This window comes from Brassica rapa, chromosome A02 (genome assembly GCF_000309985.2).
Source record: "Brassica rapa cultivar Chiifu-401-42 chromosome A02, CAAS_Brap_v3.01, whole genome shotgun sequence".
In the NCBI taxonomy this organism is placed as follows: Eukaryota; Viridiplantae; Streptophyta; class Magnoliopsida; order Brassicales; family Brassicaceae; genus Brassica; species Brassica rapa.
In genome coordinates, this window is record NC_024796.2 from 26534197 (window position 1) to 26555810 (window position 21614).

At 37.5% G+C, this 21614-nt stretch overlaps 2 protein-coding genes and 1 non-coding gene across 3 annotated transcripts; 2 read left to right on the plus strand and 1 right to left on the minus strand.

Annotated features, from left to right (window-relative positions):
- The first annotated feature begins 4114 nt into the window (after nt 1-4114).
- Nucleotides 4115-10064, plus strand: LOC103854341 (GDSL esterase/lipase At3g27950). Its single transcript, XM_033284890.1, has 5 exons — nt 4115-7164; nt 7239-7439; nt 7510-7682; nt 7999-8263; nt 8361-10064. Exons 1-5 carry the CDS (start codon nt 6912-6914, stop codon nt 8819-8821), a joined length of 1353 nt encoding a protein of 450 aa, XP_033140781.1. The 5' UTR covers nt 4115-6911; the 3' UTR covers nt 8822-10064.
- Nucleotides 10065-11509: 1445 nt separating this feature from the next.
- On the minus strand, nt 11510-11616 carry LOC117132233. The gene has a single exon (XR_004455793.1). It is a non-coding gene; the product is annotated as a small nucleolar RNA R71 (small nucleolar RNA).
- Nucleotides 11617-15092: 3476 nt separating this feature from the next.
- LOC103854209 (RNA exonuclease 4) lies at nt 15093-21434 on the plus strand. The gene is made up of 6 exons (XM_009131139.3): nt 15093-17961; nt 18145-18296; nt 18391-18521; nt 18623-19050; nt 19700-19780; nt 20969-21434. The coding sequence occupies exons 1-6, from the start codon at nt 17924-17926 to the stop codon at nt 21207-21209; spliced, it is 1071 nt and encodes a 356-aa protein (XP_009129387.1). The 5' UTR covers nt 15093-17923; the 3' UTR covers nt 21210-21434.
- The last annotated feature ends 180 nt before the right edge of the window (nt 21435-21614 follow it).

Here is a 21614-nt window from a genome sequence, read left to right on the forward strand (position 1 = left end):
ACCCAAATGGGTAACAACTCGTCCTTTGAAATCTAATGGTTCATGCAACAGGCCAGGTTCCATATTCCTCACAGAGATCCAACGTCTTCTTAAATCCCCATCGATTCTCCAACCGCGTTCTCATCCCTAGATTGCTTTCATCTCATATGCATTTCCATATCACCACCACTCTTGTCGACGTAATTCTCTAATGGTCATGTACCTCTTCTATCCTTTCATAAAGCAGCTTATCATCAACAATTATATCTGCTAAGCGGTTTCCTAGATCATCTCAGGCTCGAGATTCTGATCTCCCCCACTTTGGTCCAACATAAGGGATTCAACATGGTTGTTCATACAATTCTCATAGGGGATATCCATTTGCTCGACTCGTAGCTAATGTCTTGCATGGATTCAACTAATATCAGCTCCATTAACCTACTTCCTCTCTAAGCTCAACACACATGTACACCACATAGGTTGATTGCGATATCCTTGGCGACCCAACAACAAAAATATATTGTTATCATGTTCCATTTCCATTTGACACATACAACTCTTGCATCAATCATATACGGCCTTACACCCCACTGTTCTCAACTAACAAATCTCGACTGCAAAGCTCCATTAAAACCCTCTTTATCTTTACCCATGGCAGTTCCTCTTCGAATTCTGATAAATATGTCTGCTGCCCACTATAATGCCCATTGCGACCAATAACTTGTCCCATGGTCTCTTCCTTCACCGTTGCGTGGTACCCAACCACATCTCCGTTGATTAACTTAGCGAGCACTTCATCTCATGAAACTTAACAAGCTACTCCCAAATACCGTCACACTCTTCGGTGGAATAGAATATTGTGTCTTCGATCATCACTATCGCGTGCTTATCTTAATACGCTTGCGGCATCGTACATCCACTTCACATGAACATGTTGCGCATCAGTTGATCTAAAGACACACTTCTACAATTGGTAATGTCCATTACCAACTCATAATGTTGTCTCCTGGATGTTTTTCTTTGATATCAGAATCTGGCAATACCGTAATGTCAAATCGCTCTTAGTGAACTCCAAAGCTACTTGCTGTAGGTTCCAACAACTCAACGAACTATATGGTGCTAACCAATATGGTTCCTTTGACTAGACAATGTTCTGTATTTCCGCTCTATGGTGTATGCACTATTTCAGTTCCATGGGTCCTTAAAAAAAATGCTCAAAAGCGTTTGCATACCCGGCGACTGCAGCAATGGTATCCAATACTTAGAGTTTTCACTTCCAAATACAAATCATTCTCCTTTACACTTAACTCTTAAGCTTACAACATCAAGATAGCTTATATCCATATCCTAATCTTTATTCCATTACGGACTACTCTCCTCTCCTATCGAGGATTATGAGTACATGCCAATACAATACATTAACTCCATGTGCTTGGTCACGGTCTGCTTTCCTAGCTCTCTTCCTATTCATTAATCTTTGACCTCCGTATAGATTCTCGCTAAGCCCCGATGCTATCCCTAACATACTGCAACATCCCCGAACACTGGTACACCTCTAAATACGCATCCCAAAATTCTGTCACTTCATATCATTCCAAACTCCAACCCCAGCAGGTCCTGACTTGGTGTTTAGCTACTCCGCACCGAACATATCCTCATCCTTGAGTCCTTCGGTCTGACCATGTTTTCCTTGATGAACGAACCTCCTATCATAGTCCTACTGGTTGTACTAGTAGTATGCTCCCATCCATTATATCCTAGTGTGGTTCTTCTCGCACTTCCGTTCTTGTCACAACGAAACCGCCTTGTGGTAATGGCGATGTCGCAAGTTCCCCTTGGCTCTGAGTATGTGATGCTTGGTTAGCCTATGATCTTCTTACAACCAAAACTATAACTCTGCACGTAATCTTGATTAGCTCATGATCCCAGTAATCTTGCACGTCACAACTATTCTTCAAATCGTTTTCATTTCCTTCAGGAAGCGGTGAATCAGTTCTTTCTCCCTTAGAGGGTGCCCAACAAATCTCCTCGGGGGATTACATCCTTATTGTATTCTCTTACATACATGTCTCTCTGGTCGTTACTGATTGTCGAAGACATCTTTCAAGTAGACATCCGATCAGAACCATACTAGAAGTATAAATATAGTGGGTGGTTTTGAAATCGTTTTCAGATCTTTTAGGAGAATCAAAACTTTCACAAACTCTTTTCTTTTTAATGAAAACAAGTTTTTTTTTTTAAACGTCGGAAATGTTGATCCCTTAGGACAGAACTAAGGGATCTTATCCCGCTCTGATACCAATTGTAACAGCCCGATCCCCCGGCGTCCGACCGGGGTTATCGAAGGGGCGTTATGGACACGTGTCTACTCATTTAGACAACCCTACGTGTCCCGTTACTGGTCCCGAGAGACGAGCGCATAACCTTCTTTGAAATACCGTCACACCCACATCCATATACTTCTACTTACAGTCCTGCGCACAGGGAAAAAATGGAAATGGAGGGGGTGAGCAACAAGTTACTCAGTGAAGTGGCTCTAGACCAGCCTGCCCGCACGACACTCTATACTACTCTATGCGGGAACTAGGACTGACTAGCCACTACAATCACTTAATGCATTTTATCATTTCCTATCACCATCTGTAATTTCTACACACACTTCCATTCATTTCTAACAACCTAGTAATCAATCAATACAATGATCTCACTCATTGCCACGCACGCCATCCCTAGACTTAACCGACTCATCTTACTAGTCCGACTCGATCCTATGACTTCTTTAACTTCCTGTATTTGACCATGAGCTAGAACCCTACAATGCATATCCTTTTCATCTTTTCATCTTTTCATCTTTTCCTCTTTTCCTCTTTTCCTCAGTGGGTAGCCCCCCACTAGGCTTCTACCCCATACTCATGTGGATTCGCCACATCTCCTATGGGTGCCTCCATATTCATGTGGATTCGCCACATCTCCTATGGATACCTAGCGTGGACTACTTACCCCACCTACTTTCCTTAGACTCTCTATATGCTTTCCCACCCATGCTTAACCTTAACAACGTTCTTTCATACTTTCACTTATCCTTTCACTTCCTTATCGCTTTCACTTAACCCTTTCCATTCCCAATTACTTCCCCTTTTCATTTCTACTTGTACTTGGACTCAATCACTAGACGCCACCCGTTATCGGTGTCACACAATACACATTGCATTCAAGTTCTACTTCAATAACTTTTATAATCATTGCTCATCTATCATCCTAGCATTTATTTCTCTCTAGCATCCTAACTTCAATCACAACCACACATGGGACAACACAACCAAACATAAAAGAATCAACTACCAATCAGCCATTACCACAACAATTCAATTCAGTTCATCAAGTCCCATTTATCAATATGAGGGTTCTTATGCATCATGATCCATTCATCTATCATCCTAGCAATACCATGTACTATCAACCTAACTCCCAAACAGGGTCTAATCAAACCTAACCCCAACATATAGGAGTATACAGGACCATGAAAGAAGGTTGGGTTCGAAACACTCCACCTTAGCCTAGATCTGGATCCGGATCTGGGAACAAGAGACAAGAGGGAGGAGATCTGAACAGATCTGGAACAAGTAAACAAGAGAGAGACGAGATCTGGTCACCACCACAACACCACACAGCCACCACCATCACCACACTCGGACGATCACCCCACCACCCCTTGGACGTCCACCACCACCACCACTGGCGGCTCGGCTTGCTCTTGGGGGGCTCGCGGCAAGGAGAGAGAAGAGAGATCACGGAGAGAGAAAGAGAAAGAGAGGCATGAGAGAAGAAGAGAAAAGGAAAAGAGAAGCTTGACGGCTAGGGTTTCCTAGTCTCTCTAAATCTCTGCAGAGCTTCGCTCAAGTTTCAGAAATGAGAGAAAAGAAGGGGCTGCATCTCTTTTTATAGGAAAGGGTGAAGGGAACCCTAGGTTTTTGTCAAATGGGCCGTAGAGAAGCCCAATCTTTTATGATAATTTGTGGGCCATGAACCGGGCCGTTACAAAGGGTTCTCTCTGTTGAACCCTAAATCGCCATGGAAGGGGCTTTCTTCTACGGTGGAGAAGAGGAGGAGAAAAATAAATTAGGGTATTGGCCAAAAAATTCCCCTTTTGTTATTTTTTTTTTAAGTTTTGTTATTTTTATTTAAAATATTTACCCATTTAAAATATATTACGAAAATTTTAATATATAATTTTAATTCTACTTAATTGGTAAATTAAGGGTAGTTTGGTATTTACAGGAACAAAAATCTTATTTTCATAAAAAATCTTCTACAAATTTTAGTGTGACAAATCCAAGTTCAAAGTGTCCTTTTTTCCCAATTTTCTCTTTTATATAATGTAAACTTTCTTAACTACCTAAAGTAATATCTTTAGATTTACTTGTTTATCAAGTTAGAGTCTTGATCTTCAAGTTTTTTTTTAAATCTTTTTTTTTTAAATCTTTTTTTTTTAAATCTTTATATATGGGTTTAAGGGTTTTACAATTTTGGTTTGCAAATATATATATTGCTATCTAACGTTTTTTCAACACACTTTCTTGTTGTGTTTGAATCTTTCAACCACCTAAAATACAGATTAATAAACTCAACCGACTAAAAGAAAAAAAAAACATGAAATTAAATAGTTATTACTATCCACTCGGATTTTTTTATTTCAAAGGATGGGTTGTCATCATTGTGACTATTACTATACAAAAGACATGAATTTTTTCATTATTTGATTAGCATGACTATTCGAAAAATCTTGCAAATTCTTTTTGTAGTTACTATAGTCAACCTATTGAGTAAAAAAACTATTGAGAAAGCTGATGCAAGGTCCGAGAGTGTGCATGGCCGCATGGAAATTGGAACTCGCGGACAAATGCTGATTTATTTTTCTTTTTGGCAAATAGGCTGATTATATGGTTTTTTTTCCGACAAACGACTGATTAGATGTTTTTTTTGGCTGATTAGATGTTTTTTTTTTTGGTAAAATGTAAATATATTATTACCAATTTTCGTTTTTGACAGAATTACAGAGAATAACGCGAAGCAGAAAACAAGAAAAACTAAACAACGACTCAATTTAGAAGCAAAAGCCAGACAAACACACTACCACAACTGCAGTCCCGGAGTCGACTAATTCGCACCAACAACTTGCCGCAAAAAGATGAACCAAGTTCAACCGAGAGCCGGAACCCGGTAATTTTGACCTCCCCGATGAATCCACTCTTAAAGATAATGGCCCACCTGAGAACAGCTCGCCGATAGCGTCAAATCACCTGACCACAAAACAAACAGCAACAGCAGCGACCTAACACAGTTTCAACAACCAAATCGAGCTTTTATTTTGCCCGGATGCGACATGTACATGGTGCCGATCCGAGGAAAACAGGCCGCAACCTCTGTACTCCATAACCTAAGCCCAACCTGCACACAATTGCCTCCCTCACCACCACAAGAAGCTCAAATAAGCCCATGTAGTGCTGGGATGTGAGCGAAGACCGAACGCAAGCTGTGACAGTCAAAGACACGAGAACCATCACACGTCCGTAGCCATCGAGAACCGACGAACTGAAACTGGAGCTGCTAAAGCCATCGCTTGCACCAGCAAGCATGAAATGAAGAACAAGGCTAATTCCCAACCGAAACCCACTGAATTCGACAACACTACAAGAGGTGCCGACTTCGGATAGAATCAAGCCGGGAGAACAGATCATGAACCGCGAAGAGGAGGTTCGACGTGAGGAAGAAGAGCACACGGCCACTGAGACGGCATAGACGACCATCCTTTAAACCACGAGCTAGACCTTGCACGAGCCAGCCACTGAGCTTGAGCACCAACCCTACTGCGTGTTCAAACCCACAACCCGCCGCCGTGGTAGAAGGATCCACCGGCACACACCACACCAATAGAAAGAGAACCCGAGCTCAACGAAAAAACGAGAGCCGAGAAACTCGATCCCAAGCCGAGCGACCCCTTGGACCTGTAGCGGCGAACCGCCGTTGACCCGTAGAAGCCACGCCGACCCTCCCACTCGAAGACAAAGGAAAGCTAGACGAGATCAAACCGTGAAAAATCGATCTCGATCCAACCCAAAAAACCGACTACAGCCACCACCAACCTCTTAACCCACTCGCCGAAACCATAGAGAGACGGAGAGACCACCGGAGAAGAAGCGCCTCTGCAGCGGAGCACTCACCGGCGTCAAACCCTAGCCCACGACTCCGTGCATATCGAAGGTAAGAAGACTGGTGAAGCGGCGGCAGCAAAACGAGAAGGGCAATAGAAAGAGGGCCTCCGGACGCCGGTACGCGCCGTCACACGCCGTTTGAGCTCCGGGGGAATCAGATCTCAGAAAGTCGTCTCCAAGAGATAAGGTGGAGAGAGAAAATCTATTGTTCGGGTGTTTTAAGATTCTGGCTGATTAGATGTTAGAGAATGATATATATATATATATATACTAGAATCAAACTCAAATAAGTGTGAAGCGTGATGGATTCCCGCAAAGTTCTAGATGTTTAGTCTCATGAATTTGCACATTTTCGGCCTATAGTATTTCATATATAATATAAGGAGTAGACGTTGGACTTTATTTATGGTTACCCACGTGATCAACCGGATGATTCAAAGACGACTTAATCAAATTAAAATTATTTTAAAGAATCGCTATAAATTCCTGCACATGAATCCATCATCAACTTGCTCGTCTAAATATCACAAAACTATGTTTATAGATATTTATATCATAGTTGTTGAAATTATAATAATATCTTTTAGGATGATGGACCTTTTTCCCTTATTTTAATCCTTAAAACTACAGTATACTATTAACTTGCCAACGAACATGAGGCAACGACTTCATGATCATTATTATAGGAGAAATGCTTAGCTCTTTGCATCTACTAACAACATGGCGACTTCCAAATTTACCTTTTTCATCATCCTTTTTCTTTTAGGCCTTACTGAGAAATCCTCGACCGCATCGCGTATAAACTCTCGCAAGAGTTGCAATTTTCCGGCTGTTTATAACTTTGGAGATTCAAATTCAGATACTGGAGCTATATCTGCGGCTATAGGAGAAGTTCCTCCACCAAACGGAGTTGCCTTCTTTGGAAGATCTGCGGGGAGACATTCTGATGGCCGTCTCATTATAGACTTCATTAGTAAGTGTGTCTTTGATATGTAACATTTAGTTTATTACAACCTATAAACAGTATTTGTAATGAATTTTTTGCAGCCGAGAATCTGACGTTGCCGTATCTAACACCTTACTTGGATTCGGTTGGAGCTAATTATCGGCATGGGGCTAATTTTGCGACTGGCGGCTCTTGCATCCGCCCGACCGTTGCTTGTTTTAGTCAGTTCCATCTTGGAACTCAAGTGTCCCAATTCATACATTTCAAGACTCGCACATTGTCTCTCTATAACCAAACCAACCGTGAGTTAAACCGGTTGAGCATTCCAATTACCAAACCGGAATTGAAAATGATTTCCTATTTGTGAAACAGGAAAAACTCCATTCTGCAAAGGAGTCCTTGCACGGCCTAAAGATTTCTCAAAGGCTCTTTACACTTTCGATATCGGTCAGAATGATCTCGCCATCGGGTTCCAAAATATGACAGAGGAACAACTCAAAGCATCTATACCGGCAATCATCGAAAGCTTCACTACTGCTATAAAAGTAAGTATCTAAATGATCGGTATGGTTTTTATTTGGGATCTCTTGTAACTTAATATACCGGTTATATCATAAAGTTAAATACTCCCTCTGTTTATATTTTGACACTTTCACACATAAAAAATAATAAACTAAAACTGTAAATAAATAATTTTTATGATTATCTATTTCTTGTAATATTAAAATGATATTTATTTTTTTTGAAATCTACATTTTATCTAATAAAATTACATAGAAAACATAAAAATGTATTTTTGTGTTAGTAATCTAAAATTATTAATTACGTCATACCTATACTACTTGGTATATATTTCTTTAGTTGTTGTACAAAGAAGGAGCAAGATTCTTCTCAATTCACAACACCGGACCAACGGGCTGTTTACCCTATCTTCTGAAATCATTTCCAGCTACACCTCGAGATCAGTATGGTTGCTTGAAGCCTCTAAATAATGTGGCAATTGAGTTCAACAAACAACTCAAGCAGAAAATCTCTGAACTGAACAAAGAGTTACCTTCTTCTCTCTTAACTTACGTTGATGTCTACTCAGCTAAAAACCATTTGATCATCAAAGCAAAGAATCTTGGTAAATACTAAACGCAAATTTCATTAGACCAAACATTCCCAATTACCCGGTTCTCCTTAAGGTCATTAACATATCTCATAATCTTCTGTAATTTCAGGTTTTGTTGATCCTTTTGATTATTGTTGCGTTGGGGCGGTCGGGCGTGGAATGGGATGCGGAAAGACAATATTTCCAAATGGAACAGAACTTTATAGTTCTTCCTGTCAAAACCGACAAAATTTCATAAGCTGGGATGGTATACATTGCTCGGAAACCGCGAATATGCTAGTCGCAAATCGGATCCTCGATGGATCAATATCCAATCCGCCTCTCCCAACCCAAAGAGCTTGCAAGCTTACGGAAAATGTAGTTGGCAAAATACGAATTAATAAATGTTTAAGAATAGCCGAATGGTTTGATTTTGCCGTTATAATCATTGTCGACTGTTGGACGGTGTTTTTTTTTTTTTTTTTTAATTCTATCATTAAGGAACGAAGAGAATATTATCTATTATTTCCTCCGTTTCAATTTTTTTTGTCATCATTCCCTCTGTTTCAATATATAAGATGTTTTAGATAAGTTTTATTATTTCATATATGATAATTGAACAAATTTATATATTTTTAGTTTTATCAAAACAGTGTCGTTAATTGTATTTTTTCTTTCTATTTATAATTAAGCAAATTGAATTTTAATTATGTTTGAATGATATTTTGATGTTTCAAAATATACGATGTTTTCATATTTCAATGTGTAGTTAAACTTTATCAAAAACTATGTAACCAATGATATTTTGTATTTTATTTTGTAATTGACTGAATAATTTGTAGTTTATATTTTAATGATATTTTTTTAAATAAAAAAATAAGTTTTTTAATAATTATGCATTAACCTAAAATTTCATGTATTTTAAAACAGAGGGAGTAGTTTTCTTAATATTTGTGCATGTATAAAATATCATCTAATATGAAACATCATCATTATTCAATACTCTTTCTATTTCCAAATATAAGATGTTTAAAGAGCTTTTAATGTTTTGATTTGTTAGATGTTCCATTAATTATTTAACATTATTAAAAAATTTGTAACCAATTTTATTTAGTAGTCTATTTTTTATTTTGTTGAATATTTTATAGTTATCATTTTAATATATCTTTTAAATCAAAAAATAATTTTTTCAATATGCGTGTTTTAGATGAAACATTTTATATTTAAAAACGGAGGAAGTAACTTGTTGGTTTAATCATTTTTGTTCTTTATTTTCTTTTAACTCAAAGGGCAATCATCGGAAGCTTCACTACTGCTATGAATAGTGATATATGGTGTTTTATACATCTTGTATATATGCTTTTAAATTGGTTTTCAAGTCTTTATCGTGTCTTTCTAGTCCTTTTCGAGTCATTACAGGTCTGGAGTTGCATTGGATGGGAGATGGACCAGCTGGAACAAAAGAAGCAGCAAACAGTGCAATTTGGTGGTTTTCACGCAGAACAGTCTTGATGACTGTTCCAGATAGCGGAGCAACCCGAGTGATTGTTCCGAGTGAGTGTTCCAGCGGCAGAGATTTTTAAGGAAACTACAATCATTACGGGATTTGCCCTAATTATCCCTATTTTCTCTCCCAGCCGCCTGTGGCTTTGATATATCATATTTTATGTTTCTCTTTATCATTCTACGCTGTTTTGGAGACAAGGAACCAAACCTTAGAGTTGGAGACTTGAGATTCTGCTACTTTGTAAAGGGAGAAGGCCATCTCTCTCGATTTAGAGAAGAACCCCCTGAACCCTATTACTTTATTTCAGTCATATTTCATGTTGCTTTATATCTCTGTCTCTGTGTTTTCTTGCTCCATGGCTGAGTAGTCAGCTTGCTTAGTCTAGGGTGTTAGGGTGTTAGATCCGTGAGCTTGACATAAATAAGTTATAAATCGATTGTCTTCATTCATTATTGTTGTTCTTAAGGCTTGCATCAAGTTAACCACTTAGTGCCTGATTCTAGGTTTAATCTATTCATCAAAAGTGTTATAGGTTGCTAGACATAACTTGAATGAGCATTGCAGCCCTAACCAGCGAAAGTAGATGTTAGGGTGTTTTGTGAACATATCGGACTTGACCTCTATTGCTTGTTGTCGCATCTTGATCCAAACGAGAGTTTAGGTATCAAGATCGATCAGCATAGGGAGCAGTACCACGACAGTGGGCTGTTCTACTTGAGTGATCCGAGTTCTAGACTTGCTCTTAATTAAACTTGAATAATTGTTTGGCTCACACTTGTTTAACACCCGATCAAACCACCCTAGGCTAGCATTTTTAATCATCTGAAAACTTTAATTCAATCTATTACTTGCTTGTTACGATTCCTCAACTTTAAAACTCCCATATTGTTTTAGCTTGATTCTGATCCCATAAAGATAAAGTGTAAGATTTGGTCTCTGTGGATTCGATCCTAAAGTGCTACATCGACATACCATTCGATTGTGGTAGTGTGCACATTAGGTTATTTGGTGTGCGTATACACGTAATATCAAATTGGCGCCGTTGCCGGGGACCATCTTTTTACCTTTATTTTTCGGTTATTTATTTAGTCTAAGACCTCTAACTTGCCTTATCCTTTTTGTTGCAGCTAATGTTCCAGGTGCATGACCAGTAGACATACTCGGAGAAACGCACAAGGAGAGTTAGTTACATTTACCAACCAGGAGCTAGCAAGGTTAGAAAGAACAAATTGTCAACAGCCAAGGAAAACTGACACCACTATGGGTGATCACGCCAATCAGGATGATCTCGCTGCAGCTATGGCACTCATGCAGCAGCAGATGCAACAAATGCAGCAGACCATCCAAGCTCAGCAGGATGCTGCTGAACAGGCTGCTCTCGCGCAGCAGGAACAACAGGCGCAGACTGTTCCAATCGGGCAGAGAAACCTTCCGCGTAACATTCCTACTACGCGCTCTGCCATTGTTCCTCCACCTTGTACTAGGCAGGACTTTGAGATCAAGCCTGCTTTGATCGGTCTAGTACAGAGAAAGGTGTTCTCTGGTCTCTCTACAGAAATTCCAATGGAGCATATTGAGAGCTTGAAAAAGTCTGCAGTTTCACTCGCGTGAATGGTGTTCCACCAGACTACATCACGTGCATGTTATTCCCATTCTCTCTTGATGGAAAAGCTGCACGGTGGTTGAACTCTTTCCCTACCGGCTCTCTCACTTCATGGGAACAGGTCCGATCAGCGTTCCTCAGCCATTTCTACTCTAAGGCGAGAACAACTGCATTGAGGAACAAGATCACCTCCTTCAGACAGCTCACTGATGAGCTTTTCTGCGACGCATGGGAGCGCTTCAATGACTATCGCAGAGAATGTCCTCACCATGGATTTGATGATGATTATATCCTGGACATTTTCTACGATGGAGTGGACTGGAAATACCAAGGTGCTCTAAATTCTGCGAGCAATGGAGACTTCATGACTCAAACCACTGCTGAAGCGTTTAAGCTGATTGAGAACATGGCTGCTAGCTCAGCTAATAAGAAAGAGGAGAGTGATTGCTCCAAGAAAGGAAACAGTTCTGACGCCCAGAAAATAGATGAGCTGACTGCCAAGGTTGATCAGCTACTGAAAAACAACCAAGGACACGTTTTCAGCATGGAACAACCTACGGCCGGGCATATTCAGAACCAGAACCAGCGACAACCGCAGAGCAATCCGCATGCTGTTCCAGCTACCGGGAACAGTCAACCAGATGAGCTGAAGGGTCTGGGTATGATGATGCAACAGCTGTTGCAGGGTCAGCAGGTTCAGGCCAAGGCGTTGAATCAGGTAACCACGGAAATAGACACCAGGATGGGCAACATGTTCACTGAGCTGAATAACAAGTATGACAATCTTGCGATCCATATAAGAAAGATCGATGTTCAGCTTGCTCAAACAGTTGAGAGTGTCAAGAGGCAACAAGAGACGCTTCCTGGAAGAACTGATAAAAATCCTAGGACTGAGCACTGTAATGCAATAGAGCAGCCGTTTGCTGAGACTGCTTCAGGCGCAGAAGAGAGAGCAGAGCAGTCTATTAGCTCTGGAGTGACTGCTCCTAGCGAACCTGCTGAGACTCCACCATCTCGACTCTATGTTCCCAAGGTTCCGTATCCAATTCCACCTAGACATCTGATGGATCCCATTAGTGAAGAGCAGCTGATAGGTTTTAACAAGATGGTGAGAAGGCTTCCTAAAGAACTTGCATTCGAAGATGCTCTGCAGATTCGTCCATTGCTCCAGTTCTTTAAACACTGTAGAGAGACTCAAGAGGAGATCAAGGTCCTCTATATCAAAGCACTGTCTACACCAGCATTGAAGGTATTGCCTAAGGTTGATGATCCTGGAAAGTTTGTTTTCCCATGCTCCATCGCAGGAACAACCTTCAAGGATGCTCTGTGTGACTCTGGTTCTTGTGTGAATCTCGTCTCAAAGGCTATTGTAGACGATTTGGGTATTGCTGATATTGAGCGTTCTCAGCTGACCTTGACCTTTGCAAACTCTTCCAGAGCAGTCCCATATGGAACCATCCGCAGCCTTCATGTTCAAGTAGGGGAATGCATTGTTCCTGCTGAGTTTCAAGTTGTTGAGATGAACAAGGATCATGAGATGCCTTTAATATTTGGAAGGACATTCATGGCTACTGTTGGAGCAACCATCGATATGCCCAACAAGAGAGTCTGCTTCTCCAACATCGACAAGAAAGTTTTCTACAAGGCTGTACCCACCAGATCTTCCTCATCACACGCCTCTCGCATCTCAGTGTTTGATGTAGAAAAGCTGAAGGTTGTTCCAGAGAAGGAGCATGGTGATAAGGGTGAGAGCAGGCTGTTCTCTGATGAAGATCCTAGCACTGATCCTACTAAATTCAGAGGGAATTCAAGGGTGAAACAGAAAGTCCAGAAGAAAAGGATCAACGGAGATCCTACAATGATTTTGATACCTCTCAAGTGTGATGAGAACTCCATTGAGTATGAGGTAAAGTGCAAGGGTACCTCCAAACCGTTCTCTAAAGTCAGAGCCATTCTCACACATGAGCTGAAGGAGAAAGGAGACGCTGCTGTGAAAGGGTTGCTGAGCAGAGTTCTGAAGCTGAACATGTCTGATTGTGGAGCTTGTTTCGGAACAGGCCCTCCTGCTCAATCCGACTGATCCCAATCACCAAGTCAAGCTAGAGACTTAAACCAAGCGCTTGGTGGGAGGCAACCCACTGGTGAGTGTCATTAACATTAGGATTTTCTTTTTACTTATTTTTGTTTTTAGTTTGTTGAGTCTCAGGTCATAAATCAGAAAATCCGAGACCCTTGACTGGAGCAAGCAGTTGGCTGCTCTCATTCCAGAGCATCCTTTACCGGAGCAACCGCATCTTGCTCTGTCAGGCTGCTCCGCGCCAGGTAAGTATCTCGAAAAAATGTTTATTCTTGATTTCACCTTCTCTTTGATTTATTTTCACACCAGGGACGTTGTGAAGTAAGTCTGGGGGAGGGTTTTCGTCGTTTACTAACTTGTTTCTTTCTTTTGTTTTTCTTTTAAGTCAGTTTGAGTCAGTTTTTATGATTGAGTCAGTCAAAACTTTGTGGGAATTAGGACCTTATTCCGTGTTGATCACTGACCACCTCGTGCTTTAGTTATCTTATTCAGTGACCTTAGCAGTGGCGAAAGACACACATGTGGACCTGGAACACCCTGACATATCTCACTTGATTCTCCAGAAGTTCTCAGCCGATCAGGTTACACTGGGTAGACATAACTCCACCTTACTTGAACCTAATCTTGACTGAAATTCTTCTTGTTATGGGCATTAGATCAGGGAAACGAGAACACACTCAGGACTTCTTATCCTTTTTATCCATCTTGCTGATCCTGAGTGGCTGGCTCATCTTTAGCTAGTTCCCACCCTGCACCTTAACCTTTATTCCACCTTCATGCATTTGTTTTTCAGTGTCATATGTGCAGATATGTGCAAAAAGGTCGGAGAGGAAAGGATCAACGCAGCCTCCTACTCGTTACTGCTGCAAAAATTATGTCAGAAGGGAGAACAAGCAGATTAAGGGAGCAACCGCTACATAACCAATGAACTGCACAAGAGCAGGGGTGGAGAACCAGAATGGTCGCGAAATCAGAACCACCAGTGGCACTCAGAACGATCATGTATTACCTCCTTCTTCGTCACATCACCATATCAGTCTTCAAAAAAAAAAAAAATTAGATTAATGTGATGGAGAAGGGGAAGAAAGAAAAGAAACATGGAGCCACTGGAAAGGTCGAGCAAGAAGTTGGTACCAAGTATTGAAGAGTGTGTAGAGGAAAGCAGAACAATCAGTTGCCTGTTCCGTCATCAGAACAGTCGCACCAGATAGAGCAAAAATGAGTAGAGGCTGTGGACATCAATGGATCTATCCTCTCTTGCCATTTTGTGTGATATCCTGCATCCTCTTCAATGAAATGGTAGCCCCTAAACACTCTTAACTCCACCATTACATAGCCTGTTCCACACCTAGACCGTCTACCCTGAATGATGCCTGTGATGAGAAGCTCACGCTACTCTTAAATGAATGTAGGGAGTTCTGTCTCGATAGTGTTGCTTTTTCAGGTTTGGGATGAAGAGTATGGAGCCGATTTTTGAACAGCAGTCAGTGGGGTTCCGGTAAGGGTGTGTTGTCCTAGTTTTACTGCTTGTATGGTTCAGAGATTCGTGGTTAAAGTATGGTTGCTGAGAATAGGAGAGTTCCCACACTTTCAAACCTTTCTCCCTGTTCTTGATACTTGACATTGTTTGAGGACAAACAAGGATCTAAGTCTGGGGGAATTGATATATGGTGTTTTATACATCTTGTATATATGCTTTTAAATTGGTTTTCAAGTCTTTATCGTGTCTTTCTAGTCCTTTTCGAGTCATTACAGGTCTGGAGTTGCATTGGATGGGAGATGGACCAGCTGGAACAAAAGAGGCAGCAAATAGATGTTTCAAAACTATTTTCAATTAAAAAGATATATAATATATTCAAAAAACCCACCAAACTGAACCACATATAGGTAAAAATAAATTCCATGGTAAAACTAAAATCCAAAAAGCTTATTGATTTTCTTGGTCAAATAAGAATCTTTAAATCTTTATAAAGGTTCTCCGAAAATTACATTTTTTCAAAATTACTTTTATTTCCCACTTTACAAGCTAAAAACAAAAGAGAAGAACATTATGTTTGCTTTAAGTGTACGAATGGTTGTGAAGAAAGGTTGACTGCCTCATAGTGGCTTCATGTTTTCCAATGAGTCCATGGCCAATTCATCCGTGTATGCATGTATCTCTTTCTATTTAGATTTCAGTGAAGTTAAAGAACAAGGAGAAATACATTATACCTCGATATATAGAGGAAAATATACAATCTTTAAAACTAGCTAGACGTAGTTAACTCAATGGGCCGACTATAATGATGTTATTTTAGTTATGTCGAATTTGAATTATATTCTAAAATATAACGTTTAGGGATATATATTTTAGATATAACATAAGGTTAATCATCTACCTACAAAAATTACCGATCAAAATTCAGCTTTCTTTAATTATTTATGAAATATCTGTGACCCCAAAATTCATGGTTAATTAACTAACGGTAATATACTACAAACATATATTTGGGCTTGATTAGAATACGATGTAGCTTTATATATTTTTCTGTAGAATTAATGTTTATACTTTTTTGCTGTGACTGTATAATTTTTTTTTTGTTGAATTTTGGTTATAGATTTGAGGAGATTTAGTTATTTACTTGTAAATTTTCTAAAACAAAGACATAAGTGTTCTAGGTATTTTGCTTTCTAAAGCTAAAAAACACTGATGTTCAAAAAAAAAAAGCTAGAAAACACAATAGTTTTGAATTTTTTTTTCTAAAGCACCATTGAAAGAGATTTGTGATTTAGAAAAAAAATTGTTGTAAAAAAATATATATATATTTTATCACTTTCCAATCATCGCCTTTGTTTCTTACATTAGTTCTAACTTTTATTATTGATGGCATTAGGTCATTCATACTCCGGATATTATACGAATCAGCCCGTTGCAATATAACTATAGCCTCAGTCAAAAAGAACTATAACTATATAGTGTTTGCAAATAAATATAACGCTTATAACAATTTCAGAGGAAGTAAAAAAATTAAAATGTTTATGACATGAGGTTTTATGTAAGGAAATCTGATCAAAAGTGTATATTTCTAGAAAGAGCTAAATATTTTGTGGGTTGTTTTTTTATAGTTTTATATGTAGTTTGATTTTGTTAGTCTAAATTAATATATATATGAATAGATGTAGTCATGAAACATGACAACAGAGCATCTGAATATGGAGAATATGCTAACTTTGTCAACCTAGTAAATACATGTGCAAGAACCAGCCATGCCCTGCCGCCTCTAAATACAAACTTAAATATATGTGGAAAAAGAATTTCATGAACAAAATATGTGTATACAAATGCGGAAAATGTATACTTCAAAAAAGTAGATTGTGCTATTAATTGATGAAAATCTTAATGAATGTGAATAAGTCTATGATGAATTCAAGTATAAAGGCGCATAGTTCTGGCATTTTCTTTAGAATTTGTTTCATTTCAGTTTTCACATGTTTGGTTTTTAAGATTCTCGTATATCTTATATAAAACAGAAGATCATTATTCTTTGGAACATATTTTCTTCGGACCAATATTTGATTTAATTACATGCCGGCTAGTTGATAAAAAGTAAACAATGTATTATGGATGAAACGTATTGAGGAAATATTTTTAACCAAAAAACATTCTTACTTTGATTTTTGAGGCAAAAAAATGCTAGATAGGTGTATATACACTGTCTGATACCAAAGGACCATTAGCTTTTTCTGTTCTTTAACACTATTTTGCTCATGAATAATACTTTTTATAAGAAATCGGAATCTTTTTGGATCAAACACTATAAATTAGAATCTTAGACTTGGCCCATTGATCGGTCAAAAAGATGGTCTTCTAAGTGTATGTTCCAAAAACTTCAAATCTCTAGAATGTCACCCTCTTGAGAAATAACTGAAGTAGAAAAAATCAGAGTTTAAAACGCATGTTATCATAGTCTTATTTTAATCATCCATTAACAATTGTTAACAATTTGTAACTCAATGTTCGAGAGACATTATTTTAATAACATAAATAAATTACTTGATGTTTGTATTTGTGAGACTTAATTTATATATTTTTTCCATGCAATCACTTGGTATTCCCTTAGGTACCGGTTCTTGTTTATAAAAAAAACTCGATGGAATTCAAGAATTCACACGCAACGTGCACACATATGCTAGTAGCATCTTACTAGTACTCGGTGGGGTCGCTTCTTTTTTTTTTTTTTTTCAGTTCAAAAAAAAAAAAGCGACCCCACCGCATTAAGGCATCTACTTCAATTTGTGTTTGTTTGTTTTTGTAATAATCTTATCAAAACTCTAAAAGGTCATATCAGAGAATGGTCAGCTTTGCTTTTCTTCTCATTCTTCTATATATTCATCTATAAATACCTTCTCACACCTTCTCCATTCTTCACACACATCTATAATACAAAAAAAATCATCAAAACAGTTGCTTAAACTCTCTCATATCTTAAGTTGCTACGTTTTTGTTTGTATTTTCCGATACGTACCATGGATTGCAGATCTATGGAGTCATCGGAAACCCTAAGGTAACCTATCCTCCATCGTACGTGTATTAGATTATATCAAGCGTTTATATGAAAATATCGAAAAGAACTCAGGGAGGGTGTCATCCACTATCACATCCAAATTCTATAATCAATTGATGAAAAACTAGAAATAATTTGTTTTCCTTAAATTATAGTTTTATACATATGTACACGTACGTGCAGGAACAAATGCGCAGCTTGTTATAAGCAATTCAACAAAATGGAACATTTAGTGGAGCACATGAAGATCTCGTATCACTCCGGTCATGAGCCTACCTGCGGCGTTTGCAAGAAACATTGCCGATCTTTTGAGTCCCTCCGAGAACACCTCATAGGTAAATGATAACCTATATATATTAAGAGAAATGTATCGTTTTATACATTCACGACGCATATGTGTATTTATTTTTAATTGTGTTATATACATAGGGCCATTGCCAAAACAAGAATGCAAGAACATTTTCAGCATTCTCGGATGCAGATTCTGCTTGATGATCCTCGAAACCCCGAACGCTCGTAGGATCCATCAAGAGAGATGCCAATTTTCGAGCGTCAATGCGGTAATCTTTTCTTCTCATATTTGCATAATTAAAATTGTTAATAATCAACCGCACAAAATATATTTATTCTTACATATATGATATGATTTTCTCTGTTTCAGGGATTGACGACTCGTATGGCGGCCTTAGGCATAAGAGATAAGGACATGATCGACTACACGTCGTCTAGGTCCCCAAAAGTGGTTGCACTTTCTTGCAAGATGGTAGGAGGGGGAAGCGACGGGTCGCTGGATCTATGTGCAAGGGTTTGCATAACGGATGAGGGCGACAATGTTGTGTTCCATACGTACGTGAAACCGTCAATGGCCGTGACGAACTATAGGTATGAAAAGACCGGCATACGTCCGGAGAATCTAAGGGACGCAATGCCCTTGAAACATGCACAAAGAAAGATTCAAGAGTTTCTTTGTAATGGAGAACCCATGTGGAAGATTCGTCCAAGAGGTGGGAAAGGGAGGATTCTCGTGGGACATGGCCTCGATCACGATCTTGACCGCCTTCAACTTGAATATCCTTCTTCCATGATAAGGTGGCATTTCTATAAAGAAAAAATATAAAGAGGATATATATATAATAGAAAAAGACTAGCATAGCACCAAACCAAGTTTTTCCTCAAACTAGCACTCAAGGATCAAAGTCACAAAAATAGGTTTCATTAAAAAGATAAATATACTCTTAGGGTTTAGAGTTAGGGGTGGAGTTTTTGAATTAGAGTTTAAAATTTTATAAAATAAAAAATAAATACTAAAAAATTAAAAATAAAAATTAAAAAAACAGTTTCAAAAAGTATTTTTGAATTATAAAAAGAAAATTTAAAAAAAAAATAAAAAAAATTTCGAAAAAAAATTATAAAAAATGTCGAATCTGAAAACATATAATCTGAAACTATAAAAAAAAATTTCATTTTTTTTTATTTTTATTTTATTTGTTTTTATTTATTTTGTTTGTTAATTTAATTTTAAACCAAAAGTATTAGACATATTTTATCATTTAATGAATGTCATTTTTGTGACTTTTTCCTTCTAATGTTATTTTTGAGATAAAAACTCAAAAGATGCTATTATTGACAATTGTCACTAGATTCCTTTAGTGTTACTTGAAATCTTTCAATATAGCCAATGATTTTATGTGTGTTTTTTATATGACGGGATTTTGTATGATCTTATTGCTGTATGTAGGGATACTGCGAAATACCCTCCCTTGATGAAAACAAGCAAGCTGAGCAATTCCCTCAAGTACTTGACCCAAGCCTATCTCGGGTAATATATCTAATTTTGTTTTTGTAATAATATTTTCAAACCGGGTGTTGATGCTTTGTATGGGCTTAAAGTTATAAGGGAGGGCTTCAAAACGTAAGATTCACATGTTTTCTAATATATTCATTTCAAAATTTACACATAAACATATATATATAGTTTGTGTGACTAGAAATATCATTGAAGTAAATAAAATGAATTCATTATAATAAAAACAAATTTACATGGTTAGAAATTTTACTTTACCCTAGATACTTAATACTTATTAGCGTTGATTTTCCTTACATCAACCTGGTTATTTCATTTTCTTTTCTTTTTAACGCAAATATATAGTTCCAATAGTATATACCCTTCTTTTCTGTATGTAATATTTTAAGATTTATTCCTAGGTTCACCCTTTAGGTTTACCAACTAATAAGATTTTGTTATTTCATATTCGATATCTTTCAAAAAAATGAGACAAAATATTATCAAATTATATTATGTTTTTAAAATAAAAAAGTAAAAAAAAAAAAATAATAGTAGTTACAACAAAATAATTTAAAAAAATATTTTTAACGTCGTCAGTAAAACACTAAACCCTAAATGCTAAACCATAAACCATTGGATAACCCCTAAACCATTAGATAAATCCTAAACTCTAAATCAAAAACACTAAACACTAAACCCTAAATCCTAAATCCTTGAGTGTTTTAGTGTTTAGTGTTTTGATTTAGAAATTAATATTTATCCAAGGGCTTAGAGTTTACCCAAATGTTTAGGATTTATATATGGATTAAGATTTAGAATTTAATGTTTTGCTGACGACGTTAAATATATATATATATATATTTTTTTTTTGTAACTACTACTATTTTAAATTTATTTATTTATTAATTTTTTATTTTTAAAACATAATATAATTTGACAATATTTTGTTTCATTTAAAAAAAATATCAAATATAAAATAACACAATTTTATTGGTTGATAAAGCTAGAGGTTTACTCTAGGGGGTGAACCCAAAAATAAGTCATATTTTAGGGATGAGTAGTGTGTATGCCTCATACCATATGTTCAATATATAATATATGTTCGTGTCCATCAACCGTATAAGTAATCTAAAACACTTGAGATCAATTATATACACATTAATTGTCTAATGTTCAAGAATCAAGACCATATATTAATGATGATTATTGATGTGCCTATAGGTATGATGTTCATGTTGGGATACAAGACCCATACGAAGATTGTGTAGCGACGATGAGGCTTTACACGAGAATGAGATATCAGAAACACAAGATTGAAGCTTATCCTTTAGCTGCCGACGCGCACAACCGTAGCAATCAAGTGGTTTGGAGGCAGAACGAGTTCGAGAGGATGTCTCCTGATGAAATGCTTTCCATCTCTCGCTCCGACTACTATTGCTGGTGCTTGGACTCCCTCGCTTGATTTCTGAAACTCTGGGGTTAAGTTGAGGAATTTCACATAATAACTTCGTAAACTTTTTGAAGATAATAAATTTAGTAGCGTAATGTCGAATAAGAATCAGTTGTTATTTTTAATATGTACTAGTATATAAATTTTATAGTATGTGTCGTGTGAGACGCATATAAATTGTTACTGTACTTGTAATAATGCATTGCTTTTCAATGATTAATTACTTTTAGTTAAAAATTAATTACTAATTAGTACTTGTACATCTCTGTTTGTTTTAGACTTTTAATGCATATAAAAATTATGCAAAATTTCTATTTTTGGAACACACATAATACAACCGTAAGTAGTGAGACATTTTTTCTCAAACATGGTATGCATTAAATATATGACTGTTAACACTAGGTAATCGCACAGGAA

Excerpts from the sequence above, each read along its gene's own strand:
- LOC103854209 (XM_009131139.3), top strand. The coding sequence starts at position 17,924 with ATGGATTGCAGATCTATGGAGTCATCGGAAACCCTAAG. Across the intron at positions 18,297-18,390 it reads CCTCCGAGAACACCTCATAG|GGCCATTGCCAAAACAAGAA; the intron begins GTAAATGATAAC and ends TTATATACATAG. Across the intron at positions 18,522-18,622 it reads AATTTTCGAGCGTCAATGCG|GGATTGACGACTCGTATGGC; the intron begins GTAATCTTTTCT and ends TCTCTGTTTCAG.
- LOC103854341 (XM_033284890.1), top strand. The coding sequence starts at position 6,912 with ATGGCGACTTCCAAATTTACCTTTTTCATCATCCTTTTTCTTTTAGGC. Across the intron at positions 7,165-7,238 it reads TCTCATTATAGACTTCATTA|CCGAGAATCTGACGTTGCCG; the intron begins GTAAGTGTGTCT and ends AATTTTTTGCAG. Across the intron at positions 7,440-7,509 it reads TCTCTATAACCAAACCAACC|GAAAAACTCCATTCTGCAAA; the intron begins GTGAGTTAAACC and ends TTTGTGAAACAG.